The sequence below is a fragment of the Rattus norvegicus genome, chromosome 8, assembly GCF_021556685.1.
Source record: "Rattus norvegicus strain SHRSP/BbbUtx chromosome 8, alternate assembly SHRSP_T2T, whole genome shotgun sequence".
Classification (NCBI taxonomy): Eukaryota; Metazoa; Chordata; class Mammalia; order Rodentia; family Muridae; genus Rattus; species Rattus norvegicus.
Window position 1 is genome coordinate 40,309,918 of NC_141541.1, and position 21,145 is coordinate 40,331,062.

At 40.3% G+C, this 21,145-nt stretch overlaps 1 protein-coding gene across 1 annotated transcript; it reads right to left on the reverse strand.

The window, feature by feature from the left end:
• Positions 1–10,775: 10,775 nt before the first annotated feature.
• On the reverse strand, positions 10,776–13,233 carry Pate1 (prostate and testis expressed 1). Its single transcript, NM_001270389.2, has 5 exons — positions 13,163–13,233; positions 12,830–12,865; positions 12,219–12,251; positions 11,837–11,959; positions 10,776–11,116 (listed from the first exon to the last, which is right to left on the reverse strand). The coding sequence occupies exons 1-5, from the start codon at positions 13,212–13,214 to the stop codon at positions 10,983–10,985; spliced, it is 378 nt and encodes a 125-aa protein (NP_001257318.1). The 5' UTR covers positions 13,215–13,233; the 3' UTR covers positions 10,776–10,982.
• Positions 13,234–21,145: the final 7,912 nt, after the last annotated feature.

Sequence of the window (21,145 nt, forward strand, 5' to 3'; positions counted from 1 at the left end):
GGAAATGCAGGGATAGAAATAGAGCAGAGACTCAAGGAAAGGCTCTCCAGTGACCGTCCCAACTTGGGATCCATCTTGTGTGTGTGTGGAGCACCAAAGCCTGACACTACTACTGATGCTATCAGGTGTTTTTACAGACAGAAGCCTAGCATGACTGTCCTCTGAGAGGCTCTATCAGCAGCTGACTGAGACAGAAGCAGATACTCACAGCCAAGCATTAGACAGAAGCTGGGGACCCCTATGGAAGAATGAGGGAAAGGATTGAAGGAACTCAAGGGGATGGCAACCCCATAGGAAGAGCAACAGTCTCAACTAACCCGAACTCCTGGGAGCTACCACAGACTAAGCCTTGAACCAAAGAGCATACGGGGGCTGGTCTGAGCTCCACCCCCCCCCAATCCCTTTCCCTCCCGCACATATGTAGCAGAGGATTGCCTTGTCTTGCCTCCGTTGGAGAGGATGACCTAATCCTGTAGAGATGTGAAGTTCCAGGGAAGAGGGATGCAGGGGGGTGAGGGTGGGAGGGGGAGCACCCTTTCAGAGGCAAAAAGGAGGGGAAATGGGATGAAGAACTGGGAGTGGGAACTGGGGCGGGGCACGACGTCTGGAATGTAAATAAATAAAACAACAAAAAATCTTAAAAACGTGAAAAAGTAACAATTAAAAAAATTAATGGTTCTTTGTGGATCCCACTCATCTAGAACTCTCCTCATCCACACTCTCTACCTTTGCAACCTCTTCCACAACACAGAAAACATAATCTCATTGTGGAAACTCTAGTGGGTCGTGTGTCCCACAGTGTGCACTTTTGTTCACACTTCTTTTCTTGAACATGTTTATTGCAATGACTCTGACTCCTGCAGCTCTACCAATACTGGAACGTCACTGGGACTCCTCTTGGACATTCTGTGAAGTAACAATTCTTATAGGAAAATGATCAGTAGGTTGTCAGACTCAAGCTGGTCACCAATGCAGAGTTCATTGCATGAATACCTATGACCCTCACTTCTTTTTTTTTTTTTCATCTTTATTAACTTGAGTATTTCTTATTTACAATTCGATTGTTATTCCCTTTCCGGATTTCCAGGCCAACATCCACTAGCCCCTCCCCTTTCCCTTCTCTATGGATGTTCCAATCCCCATCCTCCCCGCATTACCGCCTTCCCCCCAACAATCACATTCACTGGGGGTTCAGTCTTGGCAGGACCAAGGGCTTCCCCTTCCACTGGTGCTCTTACTAGGCCATTCATTGCTACCTATGAGGTTGGAGCCCAGGGTCAGTCCATGTATAGTCTTTGGGTAGTGGCTTAGTCCCTGGAAGCTCTGGTTGGTTGGCATTGTTGTTCATATGGGGTCTCAAGCCCCTTCAAGCTCTTTCAGTCCTTTCTAAGATTCCTTCAAATGACCCTCACTTCTATGACCCTCACTTCCTCTCTTCCAAAACATGTTCATAGTCTCTAAGTTTATTGATTTGGTTCTTTTGGTTTTTTTTTGTTTTTGTTTTTGTTTTTGAGGCAGGGTTTCTTTGTATATCCATGGCTGTTCTGGAACTTGCTTTGTAGACCAGGTTGGCCTTGAACTCAGAGATCTGCCTGCCCCTGCCCCTGCCTCTCGAGTGCTGGGACTAAAGGCATGTGTCACCAATGCCCTGCTCAGCTTGATAATTTTTTTGGCTAAGTGGTTTGACAAAGAGGGAACTGGAAATTACAAACATTCTGTCAATAATGCCTGAAACATTAAACTCTAATAGAAATGTCCCTGGAAGACAATAATGAAGAAACAATTAGCAACTTAACAATTGGTTATTACCTTTAAACAGCTCTAGGTTAATTCATGGTCATTTGCTAACCATCTGACTGGAGGAAAAGTCTGACCAAGTTGTTTTCACTGGAGCAAATACACACTTTGGGTGCAGATGTTCGTGGTAATAGTGGTGACTACAATGCCATTACAAGGTTTATGAAAAGCCCCTTCTGTGCCAAGACATTTCACACAGCACCTTTCCCAAGCAAAGAACCAGTTTCACTACAAAGATGATACCGGAGTTCGTTTGTGGCCATGAAGATCTTCTACTATATCTCATTACTGCCAGACATTAGCCTGGCAATATGGGGAATGAGTCAATAAAATCTCACTTAAACTATGATTTGGAATCAAGCATTACAATGATTTCCTGTTATTTTTTGGATGTAATATATGTTCTAAGATTAGTTTGTAATATATAGTTTCAATTTTCTTTGGATGGAAAGCATGGACCCAGAAACCAAGATTTAGAAATGAGGATAAATTCTCTTGTTTTCAGCACTTTGATTTGTAGGCTAAGAACTGTTTCCAAGGATTTCAAGTGTAGACTCTGATGAACTGGGGATCCTTATGCCCCCTTTTCAAGAAAAAGGATGACGGTCTTTGCAGAAGTCACAGGGAAAGTGGGTTGCTGTAGCACGGTGTGGTAGGGATGACTTTTGCCTAGCATCTAGAAGTGCTATTTAAAATATTCATGAAATGTTGGAATTGAAAACAGCAAAGCTACTGAGGACTTGTATGTTCTCAGAAGGAGGACATCCTCCCTTACAGGTTGAGAAAAGATCCAGAATGTTCTATTCAGGGCGTGGGGGCAGGCAGACAAAACACAGGCTTGCATGTTACAGAGATCACTTGTCAGTTCAAACAAATCCTGGGCAGCTATGCACATTTCTATTGTTCCCGAGGCAATGTGTTTTTTATTGGTCATTTTATTTATTTACATTTCATATGTTATCCCTTTCCTGGTTTCCCCTCTGGAAACTCCCTATTTCATTCCCCCTCTCCCTGCTTCATGAGGGTGCTCCCCCACCCACTCCCTCCCTCCCACTATACTACACTGGCATTCCCAAACACTGGGGTATCGAGTCTTCACAGGACCAATCACTACTCTTCCCTTTAATGCCACATAAGGCCATCCTCTGCTACCTATGCAGCTGGAGCCATGGGTCCCTCCATGTGTACTCTTTGGTAGGTGGTCTAGTTTCTGGGAGCTCTGGAGGTCTGGTTGGTTGATACTGTTGTTCTTCCTATGGATTGCAAACCCCTTCAGCTCCTTCAGTCCTTGCTTTAACTTCTCCATTGGGGTCCCCTTGTTGAGTCCAATGGTTGGCTGTGAGCATCAACATCTGTATTTGTCAGGCTCTGGCAAAGCCTCTCAGGAGACAGATGTATCAGGCTGCTGTCAGCAAGAACTTCTTGGCATCTGCAAGAGTGTCTGGGTTTGGTGCCTGTATATGGGACGGATCCCAAGGCGGAACAGTCTCTGGATGACCTTTTTTTCAGTCCCTGTTCCACCCTTTGTCCCTGTATTTCTTCCTGTGAGTATTTTGTTCTCCCTTCTAAGAAGGAGTGAAGTGTCCACATTTTGGTCTTCCTTCTTCTTGGACTTCACATGATCTGTGAATTTTTCCTTAGGTATTCCAAGCTTTTTGGCTAATATACGCTTATCAGTGAGTGCATACAATGTGTGTTTTATTGTGATTGGGTTACCTCATTCAGGATGATGATTTTTAGTTCCATCCATTTGCCTAAGAGTTTCATGAAGTTATCGTTTTTAATAACTGAGTAGTATTCCATTGTGTAGATGTACCACATTTTCTGTATCCATTCCTCTGTTGAAGGGCATCTGGGTTCTTTCCAGCTTCTGGCTATTACGAATAAGGCTGCTATGAACATAGTGGAGCATATGTCTTTGTTATATGTTGGAGCATCTTTTGGGTGTATGCCCAGGTGTGGTATAGCTCAGTCCTCAGATAGTACTATGTCCAATTTTCTGAGGAACCTCCAAACTGATTTCCAGAGTGATTGTACCAGTGTGCAATCCCACCAAAAATGGAGTATTCCTCTTTCTCCACGTCCTTGACAGCATCTGTTGTCACCTGAGTTTTTGATCTTAGCCATTCTGACTGGTATGAGGTAGTATCTCAGGGTTGTTTTGATTTGCATTTTCCTTATGACTAAGGATGTTGAACATTTATTTCTTGGATAATTTGTTTACATTTCTTTTTAAAATTATTTTTATTAAATATTTTTATTTACATTGCTTTAAAAATTTAAAACAGTAGATTATTCAAAAATATAGATTTTCTTTTATTTATTAGATATTTTTTATTTACATTTCAAATGTTATCCCATTTCCCAGTTATTATAAATATGGCTGCTATGAACATAGTGGAGCATGTGTACTTGTTATATGTTGGAGCATCTTTTGTGTATATGCCCAGGAGTGGTATAGCTGGGTCCTCAGGTAATACTTTTTCCAATTTTCCGAGAAACCTCCAGACATTTCTTTAGGTGCTACTGAGCCATTCCATAGTCCTCATTTGAGAATTCTTTATTTAGTTCTGTACCCTATTTTTAAATAGGATTATTTGATTCTCTGGAGTCTAACTTCTTGAGTTCTTTGTATATATTAGATATTAGTCCTCTATTGGATATATGATTGGTAAAGAGCTTTCCCCAGTCTGTTGGTTGCCATTTTGTCGTACTGACAGTGTTGTTTGCCTGAAAGAAGCTTTGCAATTTTATGAGGTTCCATTTGTCAATTCTTGATCTTAGAACATAAGCCATTGGTGTTCTGTTCAGGAAATTATCCATTGTGCCTATATGTTTGAGGCTCTTCCCCACTTTCTCTTCTATTAGTTTCAGGGTATCTGGCTTTACGTAGAGGTCTTTGATCCACTTGGACTTGAGCTTTGTATAGGGACATAAGAATGCATCAATTTGCATTCTTCTACATGCTGACCTCCAGTTGAACCAGCACCATTTGTTGAAAATGGTATCTTTTTTCCATTGAATAGTTTTATCTCCTTTGTTATATATCAAGTGACCATAGGTATATAGGTTCATTTCTGCGTCTTCAATTCTATTCCATTTATCTACCCGCCTGTCTCTGTACCAACAACATGCAGTTTTTTATCATGATTGTTCTGTCATACAGCTTGAGGTCAGGGATGGTGATTCCCCCAGAAGTTCTTTTATTTTTGAGGATAGTTTTGGCTACTCTCTTTTTTTTTTGTTATTCCAAATGAATTTGCAAGTTGCTCTTTCTAACTTTTTGAAGAATTGAGTAGGAATTTTGATGAGGATTGCATTGAATATGTAGATTGCTTTTGGCAAGATGGCCATTTTTTAAATATTAATCCTTCCAATCCATGAGAATGGGAAATCTTTCTATCTTCCGAGATCTTCTTCAATTTCTTTCTTCAGAGACTTGAAGTTCTTGCCATACATATATTTCACTTGCTTGGTTAGAGTCACACAGAGGTATTTTTATGTTTTTTGTGACTATTGTGAAGGGTGTCATTTCCCTAATTTCTTTCTCAGCCTGTTCATCCTTTGAGTAGAGGAAGGCTACTGATTTGTTTGAGTTAATTTTATACCCAGCCACTTTGCTGAAGGTGTTTATCAGGTTTAGTAGTACTCTGGTGGAACTTTTGGGATCACTTAAATATACTATCATATTATCTGCAAATAATGATATTTTGACTTCTTCTTTTCCAATCTGTATCCCCTTGATCTCCTTTTGTTGACTGATTTCTCTGGCTAGAACTCTAAGAACTATATTGAATAAGTAGGGAGAGAGTGGGCAGCCTTGTCTAGTCCCTGATTTTAGTGGGATTGCTTCAAGTTCCTCTCCATTTAGTTTAATGTTAGCTACTGGTTTGCTGTATATGGCTTTTACTATGTTTAGGTATGGACCTTGAATTCCTGATCTTTCCAAGACTTTTAACATGAAGTGGGGTTGATTTTTGTCAAATGCTTTTTCAACATCTAATGAGATGATCATGTGTTTTTTCCCTTGAGTTTGCTTGTATAGTGTATTACTTGGATGGATTTTCATATATTGAAACATCCTTGAAACATCCATGGGATGAAGCCTACTTGATCATGGTGAATGATCGCTTTGATATATTCTTGAATTCAGTTTTTGATAATTTAATTGAGTATTTTTGCATTGATTTGCATGAAGGGAATTTGTTCTGAAGTTCTCTTTCTTTGTAGGGTCTTTGTGTAGTTTAGGTATAGGTGTAACTGTGGCTTCAAAGAACAAATTGTTAGTGTTCCTTCTGTTTCTATTTCATGGAATAGCTTGAAGAGTATTGGGATTAGTTCTTCTATGAAGGTCTGATAGAATTCTGAACTAAACCCTGGTTGGGGGACTTTCAATGACTACTTCTATTTCTTTAGGGGTTATAAAACTATTTAGATGGTTTAATGGGATTCTGATTTAACTTTGGTACCTGGTATCTGTCTAGAAAATTGTCCATTTCCTCCAGATTTTCCAGTTTTGTTGAATATAAACTTTTGCAGTAGGATCTGATAATTTTTTGAATTTCCTCAGTTTCTGTTGTTATGTGTCCCTTTTCGTTTCTGATTTTGTTAACTTGTATACTGTCTCTGTGCCCTCTTGTTATTCTGTCTAAGGGTCTATCTATCTTGTTGATTTTTCTCAAATAACAAGCTCCTGGTTTTGTTGATTCTCTGTATAGTTCTTTTTTTCTTCTTGGTTGATATCAGTTCTTGGATGAATTTCCTTCTTATTGTTCTAGAGCTTTTAGGTGTGCTGTCAAGCTGTTAGGGTATGCTTTCTCTAATTTCTCTTTGGAAGCACTTAGATCTATGAGTTTTCCTCTTAGTACTCCTTTCATTGTGTCCCATAAGTTTGGGTATGCTGTGCCTTCATTATTATTGAATTCTAAAAAGTCTTTAATTTTTTTATTTCTTCCTTGACCAAGTTATCATTGAGTAGAGCATTGTTATTGAATTCTAAAAAGTCTTTAATTTTTTTATTTCTTCCTTGACCAAGTTATCATTGAGTAGAGCATTGTTTAACTTCCATGTATATGTGGCCTTTCTGTCATTTTTGTTGTTATTGAAGACCAGCCTTAGTCCATGGTGATCTGATAGGATGCATGGGGACTTGTTTTGTGACCAATTATATGGTCAATTTTTGAAAAGGTACCATGAGGTGATATAAGAAGGTATATTATTTTGTTTTAGGATGAAATGTTCTATAGATGTCTGTTAAATCCATTTGGGTAATAACTTTTGTTAGTTTCACTGTGTCTCTGTTTAGTTTCTGTTCCATGTCCATTAATGAGAGTGGGGTGTTGAAATCTCCTACTATTATTGTCTGTGGTGCAATGTATGCTTTGTGTGTTAGTAAAATTTCTTTTATGAATGTGGGTGCCCTTACATTTGGAGCATAGGTGTTCAGAATTGAGAGTACATCTTGGTGGATTTTTCCTTTGATGTGTATTAAGTTTCCTTTCTTATCTTTTTAAATACATTTTGGTTGAAAGTTAGTTTTATTTGATATTAGAATGACTACTTCAGCTTGTTTCTTGGGACCATTTTCTTGGAAAAATATTTCCCAGCCTTTCCCTTTTAGGTAGTGTCTATCTTTGTCACTGAGATGCATTTCCAGTATGCACCAAAATGCTGGGTCCTGTTTACATATTCAATCTGATAGTCTATGTCTTTTTATTGAGGGACGGACTCCATTGATGTTAAGAGATGTTAAGGAATAATGATTCCTATTATTTTTGTTGTTAGAGGTGGAATTATGTTTGTGTGGCTCTCTTCTTTTGGTTTCATTGCAGGGAGATTACTTTCTTGCTTTTGCTAGGGTGTAGTTTCCTTCTTTCTGTTGGAGTTTTCCATCTATTATTCTTTATAGGGCTGGGTTTGTGGAAAGATATTATATACATTTGGTTTTGTCATGGAATATCTTGGTTTCTCCATCTATGTTAATTGAGAGTTTGCTAGATATAGTAGCCTGGGCTGGCAGTTGTGTTCTCTTAGGGTCTGCATGACATCTGCCCAGGATCTTCTGGCTTTCATAGTCTCTGGTGAGAAGTCTGATATAATTATGATGGGTCTGCCTTTATACGTTACTTGACCTTTTTCCCTTACTGCTTTTAATATTCTTTGTTTTGTGTGTTTGGTGTTTTGACTATTATGTGACGGGAGGAATTTCTTTTCTGGTCTAATCTATTTGGAGTTCTGTAGGCTTCTTGTATGTCTATAGGCATCTCTTTCTTTAGGTTAGGGTAGTTTTCTTCTATAATTTTGTTGAAGACATTTATGGGCCCTTTAAGTTGGGAATCTTCACTCTCTTTTATACTTATTTTTCTTGGGTTTGATCCTCTCATTGTTTCCTGGATTTCCTGGATGTTTTGTATTAGGTGCTTTTTGCATTTTACTTTATCTTTGATGGCGTGTCAATGTTTTCTATGATATCTTCTGCCTCTGACATTTTCTCTTCTATCTCTTGTATTCTGTTGGTGATGGTTGTGTATATGACTCCTGATCTCTTTCCTAGGTTTTCTATCTCCAGAGTTGTCTCCTTTCGTGATTTCTTTATTGTTTCTATTTCCATTGTTAAATCCTGGATGGTTTTGATCAATTACTTCACCTATTTGGTTGTGTTTTCCTATAATTCTTTAAGGGATTTTTGTGTTTCCTCTTTAAGGGCTTCTACTTGCTTATCTGTGTTGTCCAGTATTTTTTTAAGGGGGGTTATTTATGTCCTTCTTAATGTCCTCTATCATCATCATGAGATGTGATTTTAAATCTAAAGCTTTTTCAGTGTGTTTGTATATTCAGTATTTGCTTTGGTGGGAGAACTGGTCTCTGATGTTTCCAAGTAGTCTTGGTTACTGTTGCTTAGGTTCCTGTGCTTGCCTCTTGCCATCAGGTTGTCTGTGGTGTTAGCTGGTCTTGCTGTCTCTAACAGTAGTTTGATCCTCCTGTAAGTTTGTGCATTAGCACTCCTGTAGACCTCTTTTCTTTCAACCATATCTGGGAACAGAGAGTTGCTCCTTGGTTTGTGTCCTGAAGTCTCCAGGTGGGTCACTTGGAGCAGAAGAGTTGTTCCTTCCTTCTGCTCTCAGGTGTGTCAGGGCTCCTGATGACTGGATTTTAGTTCTGGGCACAGCCAGAAACTGGAAGGTTCCTGCTGCTGACTGCTCCTATGTTCTTTGTTTTGTGCATTTGGTGTTTTGACTATTATGTGATGGGAGGAATTTCTTTTCTGGTCCAATCTATTTAGAGTTCTGTAGGCTTCTTGTATGTTTATGGGCATCTCTTTCTTGTCCAGGACAAGAAGGCATTTTTAATAAAGTGGAAAATTATCTCTCAGCTTTAGGCACACTGCTGTATAATCTACTTTCTCACTGGTCTCAACTCATGGCTTGAGACCCCTATAGAAGTTTCATGTCAGATATCCTTTCCTGCTTGGGATCCTTCTCTAAGGGTTCTTCAGGGAAGCTGATACATGGGAATCTCCAGAATTCCACAGACTCCTCCTACAATCCCATGCCTTTAGTTTATAGCCCCAAAGACAGATGGCAGAAGATCCTTATCTTTTTGTATCTCTAGTACAGGTTCTTTCCATACACCAACCCTCTCTCAGCCTGGCAGAAGCATCCATGAACAAAAATGAAGAAAAGCCCAATTAAACATTTCATTTTTTATCATAGACATCCTTTTTCAGAATCTCAGTGGTACATGCTTTAACCAACCAGATCCCCCATAGCTCCCAGGGACCAAATCACCATCCTAAGAGTACACTTCCTAAGACCTATGGCTCCAGCCACATATGCAACAGAGGATGGCCTTATTGGGTATCAATGACAGGAGAGGCCCTTGGTCCTCTCAAGGCTTGATGCCTTAGTGTAGGGGAATGTCAGGATGGGGAGGTGGGAGGGAGTGGGTGGGTGAGTGGTGGAACACCTCATAGAAGCATGGAGAGATAGCAGGTTTCTGAAGGGGAAACTGGAAAAGGGGATAATATTTGAAATGTAAATAAAAAACCCGATAAAACAAAAAAAATGTTAAAAAAAGAAGGAGGGAGAAAAACAAGAGAAAGAATTAATAAAATCTTCAGCTACAATGGGGAAGGTTATAGGTCTTAGTGAGGAAGCTACAACTGTTGGTTTGGTAAACCTACATGATGGACATGGTAAATGGCCCTGTCAGCTTGCCTTCTAAATAACTGTGTCTGTCTCCATTAATCAGTTCTGCTGCCTACTTCTGTCTGAAAGCTTCTTCTTGCAGTGGTGAGTGGTAGCTGAAGAGACTCATAACTTGTCATTAGAAAGCCACGAAAAGAATCTGTCACCACTTCCAAGGCTAAGGGAATATTGCAGAAGAGAGTTTGGGAAGACTAGGAGGGCTCAAGGTTGGAGTGGAGTACTGGGAAGTGCTGTCTTCTGAGGATGATATGACTAATGCATTTCTTGAACTCAGGGCTGTTGTGTTTACCGGAGGAGGGGCTCATGTGGCCCTATCCTTCTCTGAGGGTAGTGGCCATAAGATTAGTGGTTGAGGGGGAAAGGAGAGGTATCTCTTCATGGCTGTAAATAACCTTTCAGAGACACTCCTCCAAGCAACTCTCATTAAACTCATTAAGATCACACACACACACACACACACACACACACACACACACACACACACAACCACACACGCGCGCGTGCACGCGAACGTGAAAGTAGAGATGGGGAAGTGAGTAACGGGATGAATATGATCAGAATACATTATATACATGTGTGGAAACATCAAAGCAAAGCTGATTATTATGTATAATTATTACATGGTAATAAAAAAATAAAAATTCTGCCACAGAATAGAAGGGAAAGGAAGAAGACATTAAAATTTTTTTAATGATTTCTTTTGTCCTTAGTATCTTGTTATCCAATGTTGAATGTACCTATACTAGGTTTATCAACAACCCAAGCATAGGCTGATATTGGTAAAAAAGGATTTTATTTATTCACTTTTAATTGGTTTTGAAACAAGAAGGGACTCTAGAAAAAGAATGCTTTCCCTGTGACATGTAGAAGGCAGAGCCATGTGTTTGCAGTCCTTTTCTGCAGAGTTAAACTCCGGAGGTCTTTGTAGAGAGGCCATCCCATCACACACATTGTTGGAGCACAGAAAGACAGAAGTGTCTAAAACCTTTCATTGCACATGTCGTGGCCCCGGCAGCATCTGAAGTCCACCAGATAGCTGCCCCATTTTATTTTTTTCACATTAGCACAGTTCTTTAAGCAGCCCATGAATTTTAACCACATGGTACCATCCTCTGCAGAAGAAGGGGAACAGATCAGCAACCTTGGAAGAGGATTCTGTAAATCTACTTCTCCCCAACGCACACTGGTATCTAAAAATCACCACATGTGGTTCATACTCCAGTATTCAGATGTGAAGGATTGGAAGCTGGAGGCTACCCAAAAGAAAATAAATGGTGAGTGGTTTTAAGATTTTACTAGAGGTAGAAAGGCCATCATGAGAGGCTTAGATGCATCTGGGATTACCACTGTGAGAGTTTCTACTGAAAACCTCAATGCCTGGATATCACTGAGGGTAGGAGACTAGTGAAACCATGTAAATCTTACTCATAAGGAGATATAACCAGGGCATATTCCTGACACTGGGCTCTTCTATTTTCATAGCTTGGCGCCATTCATGCAAAACCTTGGGCAGGTACACAAAGAACAGCTTTCATTACCAACCAACTGGTCTCCAGAGTGTATTAACTCCATCTCTTCTGCATTTGACCCCCATCCCCCACCCCAACCCCCGTTCTTTCCAGGATCTTACTGTTGCCTTGAATACCATCCCTGCTTCAGCAGCTACCACCATTTCTTTGTTTTTTTTTTTATCATGGTGCATTATGGGTATTACCAGCTACTTTAGGAGTGAGGTTGTCTACAGTAACCAGAAGTTCCTTCGATCCTTCCCCTCAAGGCCCACACATCCCACTTTCTCTTTCCTGTTTTTGCTTCTTGATCCCACCACTCACTTTTGAAGATTTTTCCAGCCATGCAGGCCTCTTCTACTGTTGCAGTACATATTCCTCTACCTCTGCTGCACTTTTCTCCTGGGAACTGGAGGTGGCACATCCTGCACTGCACAATTTCCACAACTTGAAGAGAGGTGGGAGAGGAGAAGTTACTACCTGCAAAGAGCCTATCCTCTACTTCAAGTGTGAATCCTGCTTACAGCTGGGAGTGTCCTGAACCCCCACACCCATCAAAGCATGAGGATAAGTAAAACCAGAAGGGTGGCAGTTTATGGTCCCAGAGGCCTCAGCTTAGAAGTCTGACAGGGATAAAAAGTGGAAGGCACAAGGGAGAGAGAAACATCAGTGCCAAGATGACCAGGCTAGGGCTTTTTATACTTACCATTGTTATTTTCATGAATGAGTACTTTATCAGCTGTTCAGGTGAGAGAGAAAGAGAACAATCGTGCAGTTGGGTCTGAGGTTTACCCTCCCTTTGCACCTCTCTTCCCTCAGGGCTCATTTTGCCTTTTATCTTGGATTCTTTTTGAGCCTTTTCTACCACTCTAAACTGTTCATGTCATTTTGTACCATGTTTTTCTTTTATCCTCTCCATCTCTTTAGGGCCTCTGAGAGTCTTCTTCCCACCCCCAAGGGATGTAGCATACACCATTCCTTCTTTAGTTGAACCTTCATGATGGTCTCAGCTGGGATCTGACAGAACATACCTCTGCAATTTAGGAGGTTGCTACTTTCGACTTCGTCATCTGGTCTCTGTGAACCCCACATTCCACTTCCCTAGTCCCTTGTTCTTGCCCTCAGGATGGTCAGTTTCTGTGCTACTTCTTTGTTTTAGCCCTAAAGACAGCCCCACTGCGACTACATCCTGCCAGAAGAGACTGCTCACGGTAGGAATTCCACCTAGCTGTGGTTTGCTTTTAGCTGCCAGTGCCCACCAAGCTCCACTCAACTCCCCCATCTTTGTAGCCATTAATCACAACCATTTCTACTCACGTTTGTTAGCATCACCTGGAAGCGACCCAAAGAAAACTGTTGAAAAACCCAAAAGGTAAAATTCATACTATCTGCAGAATATAATTTTCCAGCCCCCACCTCACAGCTTCTAGGAATCGCTCAGTCTGTTGGCAAACCATCTGCTTCCTCCATTGAGCAGAGAGGGCTTTGGTTAACGTTCATCCCAGCGACCTGATAGAGTATGGGTGGGAGGCATGGCACAGAGGAGCTGCTTTTTCTGCTGGGCTGCCAAGGCTGGCCTTTATCATGGGAGTTCTCACCATTCTTTGATCATGGACATAGCTCACCAACTGGTGACTCTTCATGACTCACCCCTCAAATAGCAGAGTAAGGTCAGGCATCTCAGTAAGTGGGGCTTGAACATTTTGGAGGTGGAAAGGTTCAGGTTAGGACAGGAAGCCCCACTATTTATACAGTGATGAGTCTAGGTTTCTTCAATAGGAGTTAGTGGGGTGGGACACTGAGAAGTGATTGAAAGGCATACCCAGATTCTGGAAAAAACCAGTGACTCTAATGTCTTTTCTTTGTAACTTGGTGGAAGAGAGACTGATGAGGAAAATCTTAGACTTGATTTATTCCAGCCATATCTCTCAGGATTTCTGATATCTAGGTCTTTAATTTTGTCATTATATCTCTCTGTGAAAGGACACAGAATAGATCAGGATTGCTTTCAAAGGGTGGCCTTCACGTCTACATGATGCCTCTGGAGTGATAGTTAACATTTTCTTTGCTGTTCATTGTTAAACCAATAAAGTCTGTGAACCGTTAAAAAAAAAAAAAGAATAGATCAGGATTGGATCAGCAGGGACCAAAGTGTCCTACACCAAAGTACCTGTAAAAGCTGAGAGAATATACAAGAACAAAGAATTAGAATGTAGAAAGGCTGAGAATCCTATGAAATACATGCTTCTTAGAAATGGAGGTGAGTGAGATGGGCTGGAGAGACGGCTCAGTGGTTAAGAGCACTGGTTGTTTTCCCGAAGGACACAAATCTAATTCGCAGCACCCACATGACACCTCACAACTGTCTGTAACTCTGACTCCAGGGGATTCAAGACCCTCATATAGGCATACATGCAGAAAAAACAGCAATGGACATCAACTTAAAAATGTAATAAATACATTCATAAAAAAGAAAAAAAAAAACAGAGGTGAGAGGAGCCGAGAGATCAGGCTCTGAGATCTGCTCAGAATCTTGATGAAGGTAGTGGAGTTTCTGTCAGTCATTTTGTTATTTTGTCTTTTTTTTTTTGGAGCTGAGGACCGAACCCAGGGCCTTGCGCTTGCTAGGTGTCAGTCATTTTGTAAGACACTAAAGTAGACAAGGAAAACGGAGAAGGAAAATGTGTTCCCTTTTTGATGGTTTATATCGAGGCTTCAGTTAGGAGAGAGATAAGCTTTCCCAGACACCAGGCAAAATTAGGTAGAGAGGTGTCTTGGTGTATTGCTTATGTAGAGGATATAACCTGAAGATTCACAGAGCTATATATAATGCCTCACTTTAGTCTTCTGTTTTTTTCTCTCAGCAACGGGGAGGTGAAGTTGTAGCTTCCCCTCTTCCATTTTCATTGTAGAGAACCAATGAGAGGGGCTACACCCAGGCTTAAGGAAAATCAACTGGGAGAGATCTAGACACTGGAAGAAAATGCATTTTAATAGGGAGCAACACATTCTGTAGCAAAATGAGTAGAAATCTGAACTAGGTGTACAGATTCATGCTAGTTTGGACATTATTATATGTCAAAAGAGTTAGCTGGCTTATTTGAAAAAGGGTGAAGGGTGAGTGTTTCCCTGGGAGCACCTATTACTCTACTAAAGTGCCATTATTCAGGGTTCACATGTTAAACACCCTGCGCAAATACATGTACTATTATGCATGGCTAGTATAATTCCTTGTCTGGTCACTTAAAGAGACTTTTCCTTGAGGGTTCATCAGCTCTTTGTTTCTGTCTTCCCAGCATCTTCTTTGATCAGTGAAGACCTTCTAACCCTTTTATAGCCTTTCTGTAACACACACAGACACAGACTCAAACATAGAATAATATAAAAAGACACACACATACACACAGATCCTGACAGTTAATGTTAGTGATTGATATTAGACTAAAAATGTGATTGACAATAGCCAAGTGAGATCAGAAGTACTTGGTGAACTAAAGCCATTGAAACTGATGTAGCATATAAAATGCATTGTTTTCCAATAAATTTTCACATTATGGAGAGAAACAAATGTGCCCACCTGTTTTGGCATCCAATATATATTTAAAAGATGACTCCAGGGGATTGCTAAAGATGACTCAGTGGGTAAGGTGCTTGCTCTCAAGCTTTATGACTTGCATATAATCCTCAGAATACACATGGTGGATGGATTGAACTGACTCCTGCAAGCTGTTTCCCAACACAAAGGCTCGGTAGTACATACATGTTCTTCTTTCCCCCAACAAAATATATATTTCCAAATGTATGTATATAATATATAATATTAGATATATTCTATTATATAATGCCCTTTCTTTTCTTTTCTTTTTTTTTTGTTGAGCCAGGGCCTATTACCATTGGTTTGGACCTGTCTACTGGAACATGGTGGTCTCACAACTGGGCTAAGAACTTGAAGACAATGGTTGTTCTTCCCTCAGAATCCATTAGAAGCCTAGTGTGTGTGTGTGTGTGTGTGTGTGTGTGTGTGTGTGTACACTTTGTGCACATACATAGACACACAATAAAAATAAATTAATACTTCATAAGGCACACAAAAATCTTAGTTTCATTGGTAGTGAGAATATTTTCACAATGAGATTGTGTTGAGTAGGTCAGTGAGGCTGGTGGTGACTGATAGAGCTGGATGGATGAGGTCTCTTGTGGACACACAGCCTTAATGATAAGGGGAACAAACAAGAGAAAAAGCCCGGTTGTTGCATTGCAAAGCCTCAGCTTCCTGGAATCTACCCAGTACCCACAGGACATCTACTAATGATCCAGTGTGAAAAGAACAATTTCTTCTTCATCAAGAGATGAAGCATCAGTGGTCAGATAAGAACAGCCTATCTCATTGCCTCAGGTAAGTGAAGAACACAGCACTGTATGACAAGGATGAAAAGAAACTAGGTCTCTACCTCCATGAAAGATATGGGATACAGGAAATATCTAAACAATATGCACTAATACAAGGAAGGACACTCAAGTGTCTTTGAAGAAAATTCACATGCACTTTCTTTTGTCATGAGACTAGCCAGTGCTTTACTGTCAGAAACTCAGAATTGCGATCATCTCCACACACCCATAGAGTCCCTGCCCCTTGTGCTGAGAACTAGGGAAGATACTAATGACAGTGAGGTGGCTAGAGAGGTAGGTCTGCATTCCAAAGGTTAAAAAAATCACCAATAATTATTTATTGTTTCTATGGCAATGTAGAGATTAAATGAAATTATTTGGATTTTCAATAGCACATATCAACAAACTTGGCTGCCACATGAGAAAAATTTCTAAATTAGCTAAGGAGAAATGAGGGGCTCCTCCATTGTTTTCCATGTAAGTTCGATAGATAGGGGAGGCCACACTTAGATACTCCCACACAATGGGACAGCAGTTAGCTTGTGAATTTATATTTGATTCTTTTTCATACTTTCAGCGTCCATATTAACATTCTTTATTAGAATTGTTCTAGGGCCTTTTAGTCTTTTGCTTTAGGTTTTTGATCAAAGAAGAAATATATCACATAAACGACCTATGTTCTACCATATGAAGTGAGAAAAACAAAAACAATTGAAACCCATCCCATACACCTCCCCAGATAAAGATAAGAATAGAGGTTTGAACGGAAATTAACAAAACATTAAATAGGAAAGTAATTGGGGGCATAAGGGATGGCTGGTTAAATGCACATACTCTTTATACAGAGGACCTGAATTTAATTCCCAGAAGCCTGGTTGGGAGGGTCACATCCTCCTGTAACTCCAACGTCAGGGTATCCTATGTATTCTTCTGGCCTTCACAGGCACAGTATTTTCACGCCCCCCCAACATATGCACTCATCATTAAAATCAAATGAACAAACATGAGAAGTCAATGAAAGCAAGCATTAGTTCTTTGAATAAATCAAATGTTCAAAGAATTTTAGTGCATCTCATGAAGATAGAGTGGGAGAGATATGCGCATTCCCTAAATGTGAGAATGAAAGAAAGTCTATTATTTCTGACTTTGCAGAGCAGAAAAAAAGAGCATAAAAGAATGCTTTCAACAATTATACACAAACTAATTAGGTAACCTGGTGAACTAAATAAAGTCTTTAAAGATGGAATTGACAAATTTACTCAAGAAGAAGCATATATTTGAATAGATCTTCGGCAAGTAAATATTGCCAAATAGCAATCAAAAAAGTTTCTATAAAATAGGCTCAGGCTCGGGCAGTTCCATTGTTGGATTCCACCAATGCTTAAGGGAAATTAAGCACCAATGCTTCAAAACGTAAAGATACAGACAAGTAGGGAAGTCTTCCAAATTCATTATATAGGGAAGTTGAAGTTCCATTCTTTTCTTTATTGGATAATTTTTATTTACATTTCATATGTTATTCCCTTTCCCAGTTTCCCATCCATAAGCCCCCTAACTCATCCCTCTCCCACTTCTTCTATGAGTGTGTTCCCCCTCCCCAACCACCTCCCTTCCCGCCCTGACATTTCTCTGCACTGGCCGGGGGTGGGGTGGGGTGGTCCAGCCTTTGTAGGACCAAGAACGTCTTCTCCCATTGGTGCTCAGCAAGGCCATCCTCTGCTACATATGCAGCTGGAGCCATGGGTCTGTCCATGTGCACTCTTTGGGTAGTGGATTAGTCCCCAGGAACTCTGGTTGGTTGGTATTGTTGTTCCTATGGGGTTGTAAGCCCCTTCAGCTCCTTCAAACCTTTCTCTAACTCCTCTAATGGGGACCCCATTCACAAGTCAATGGTTTGCTGCTAGCATTCACTTCTGTCTTTGTCATGCTCTGACTGAGCCTGTAGGAGAGCTATATCAGGCTCCTGTCAGCATGCATTTCTTAGCTTTATCAATGTTGTCTAGTTTTGGTGGCTGTTTATATCTATCTATCTATCTATCTATCTATCTATCTATCTATCTATCTATCTATCTATCTATCTATCTATCTATCTATGGGCTGGATCCCCAGGTGGGGCAGGCTCTGAATGGCCATTCCTTCAGTCTCTGCTCCAAAATTTGCTTCCATATCCCCTCCTATGAATATTTTTATTCTCCCTTTTACGAAGGACTGGAGCATCTGCACTTTGGTCATCCTTCTTCTTGAGCTTCATGTGGTCTGTGGATTGTATCTTGGGTAATTTGAGCTTTTGGGCTAATATCCACTTATCAATGAGTGCATACCATGTGTGTTCTTTTGATTGGGTTACCTCACTCAGGATGATATTTTCTAGTTCCATCCATTTGCCTACGGATTTTACGAAGTCGTTGTTTTTGATAGCTGAGTAGTACTCCATTGTGTAGATGTACCACATTTTCTGTATTCATTCCTCTGTTGAAGGGCATATGAATTCCTTCCAGTTTCTGGATGTTATAAATAAAGCTGCTATGAACATAGTGGAGCATATGACCTTGTTATATGTTGGTGCATCATTTGGGTATATTCCCAGGAGTGGTATAGCTGGGTCCTCAGGTAGTACTATATCCAATTTTCTAAGGAATCTCCAGACTGATTTCCAGAGTGGTTGTTCCAGCTTGCAATCTCACCAACAATGGAGAAGTGTTCCTCCTTGCCAGCATTTGTTGTCACCTGAGTTTTTGATCTTAGCCATTCTGATTAGTGTGAGATGGAATCTCAGTGTCATTTTGATTTGCATTTCCCTTTTGACTAAGGATGTTGAACATTTCTTTAGGTACTTCTCAGCCATTCAATATTCTTCAACTGAGAATTCTTCATTTACTCTGTACCCCACTTTTAATAGGGTTATTTAACTCTGGAGTCTAACTTTTTGAGTTTTTTGTATATATTAGATGATAGCCCAATCTGTTGGTTGCCATTTTGTCCTAATGACAAAATCTTTCTTTTGCCTTGCAGAAGCTTTGCAATTTTTTTTCCTTTTTTTTTATTAACTTGAGTATTTCTTATATACATTTCAAGTGTTATTCCCTTTCCCGGTTTCCGGGCAAACATCCCCCTCCCCCCTCCCCTTCCTTATGGGTGTTCCCCTCCCAACCCTCCCCACATTGCGCCCTCCCCCCCCACAGTCTAGTTCACTGGGGGTTCAGTCTTAGCAGGACCCAGGGCTTCCCCTTCCACTGGTGCTCTTACTAGGATATTCATTGCTACCTATGAGGTCAGAGTCCAGGGTCAGTCCATGTATAGTCTTTAGGTAGTGGCTTAGTCCCTGGAAGCTCTGGTTGCTTGGCATTGTTGTACCTATGGGGTCTCGAGCCCCTTCAAGCTCTTCCAGTCCTTTCTCTGATTCCTTCAACGGGGGTCCTATTCTCAGTTCAGTGGTTTGCTGCTGGTATTCGCCTCTGTATTTGCTGTATTCTGGCTGTGTCTCTCAGGAGAGATCTACATCCGGCTCCTGTCGGTCTGCACTTCTTTGCTTCATCCATCTTGTCTAATTGGGTGGCTGTATATGTATGGGCCACGTGTGGGGCAGGCTCTGAATGGGAGTTCCTTCAGTCTCTGTTTTAATCTTTGCCTCTCTCTTCCCTGCCAAGGGTATTCTTGTTCCCCTTTTAGAGAAGGAGTGAAGCATTCACATTTTGATCATCCGTCTTGAGTTTTATTTGTTCTAGGCATCTAGGGTAATTCAAGCATTTGGGCTAATAGCCACTTATCAGTGAGTGCATACCATGTATGTCTTTCTGTGATTGGGTTAGCTCACTCAGGATGATATTTTCCAGTTCCAACCATTTGCCTACGAATTTCATAAAGCCGTTGTTTTTGATAGCTGAGTAATATTCCATTGTGTAGATGTACCACATTTTCTGTATCCATTCCTCTGTTGAAGGGCATCTGGGTTCTTTCCAGCTTCTGGCTATTATAAATAAGGCTGTGATGAACATAGTGGAGCACGTGTCTTTTTTATATGTTGGGGCATCTTTTGGGTATATGCCCAAGAGAGGTATAGCTGGATCCTCAGGCAGTTCAATGTCCAATTTTCTGAGGAACCTCCAGACTGATTTCCAGAATGAAAAACCCTTGCATTAAGCAAGTCTTATAGCTCAAACTCTGAGCCTAAACTTTCCAACTCCAGAATCAGAATGACTCTGTCAGTACTGAGATCATGTCAGTGTTCATGGACCCCAGATTAAGGCTGTCCCCATACTTTGGGATTGACCCCATACCAGGGCATCTTTGGCTCATGCCAAACTATGTGGCCTTCAGATTAATATTTATGTCCTGTGTAACCATTGCTCCATTACTGAAGATGTTTGACTGGCAAGGTATAGTATTTTATATGAAGAAAATAATAAGCTTTTTGTGTCTAATTTCTTCAATCCATGTAATATTTTCATCCCAGAGGAAGGAAAAAACTTATTTATACAAAATTCTACGAAAATGCACATAGAAACTTTATCTGTAACAACTCTTAACTGGAAAGAACACTGATTTTTCTCAAAAGGTGAATGAGTAAATGAATAGTGATAGAATGGAAGATTATTCAACAATAAAAGAGAATGAAAACTGATAAATTCAACAAGAGTATCATACAGAATGAAAGGGTCAATTTGAAATCTTTTTGAAATGTGTGACTCTTGCTGTGGACAACTTTCAGAACTGCAAAACTGGATGACTGGCAGACCTGCCAGTGCTCTGGAGTTGGGTGGAAAGCTTGAATGTAACACCATAGACTTTCTTAGCAAGGTTGGATAGCATTTGCCTTACTTTTGGAGTATTTCACACAAATTCTACACATGATAAAATTCCATAGTAATAGATGCTAAAACAAGCATATACTAAAACCAACAAAACTCAAGTTACAGTTAATACTCTTGTATAGCTGTTTCCTGCTTTAGAAAATAATCATGGTGGTTGAAAATAGCATTGTTGGGAAAGCCACATGAAAGGCACACAGAAACTATTTGTCAACTTTCTGCAGTACTTTTGAAGTTTAAAAATAAATTTGGTTTTGTAAATAGTTTACTCTAGTTTTGACATTTTATTAAAGGTCTAGGTCTGTGGAAAACAGATGGACCCATATGATTGAATTCCTGACCAATAACCATAATCTATTTTTCCATTTATGTTGGATCTTGTTGACTTTTCTTATTCTTGTTACTTACCCCCTAGAGGACTTTATCTTGGATAAGA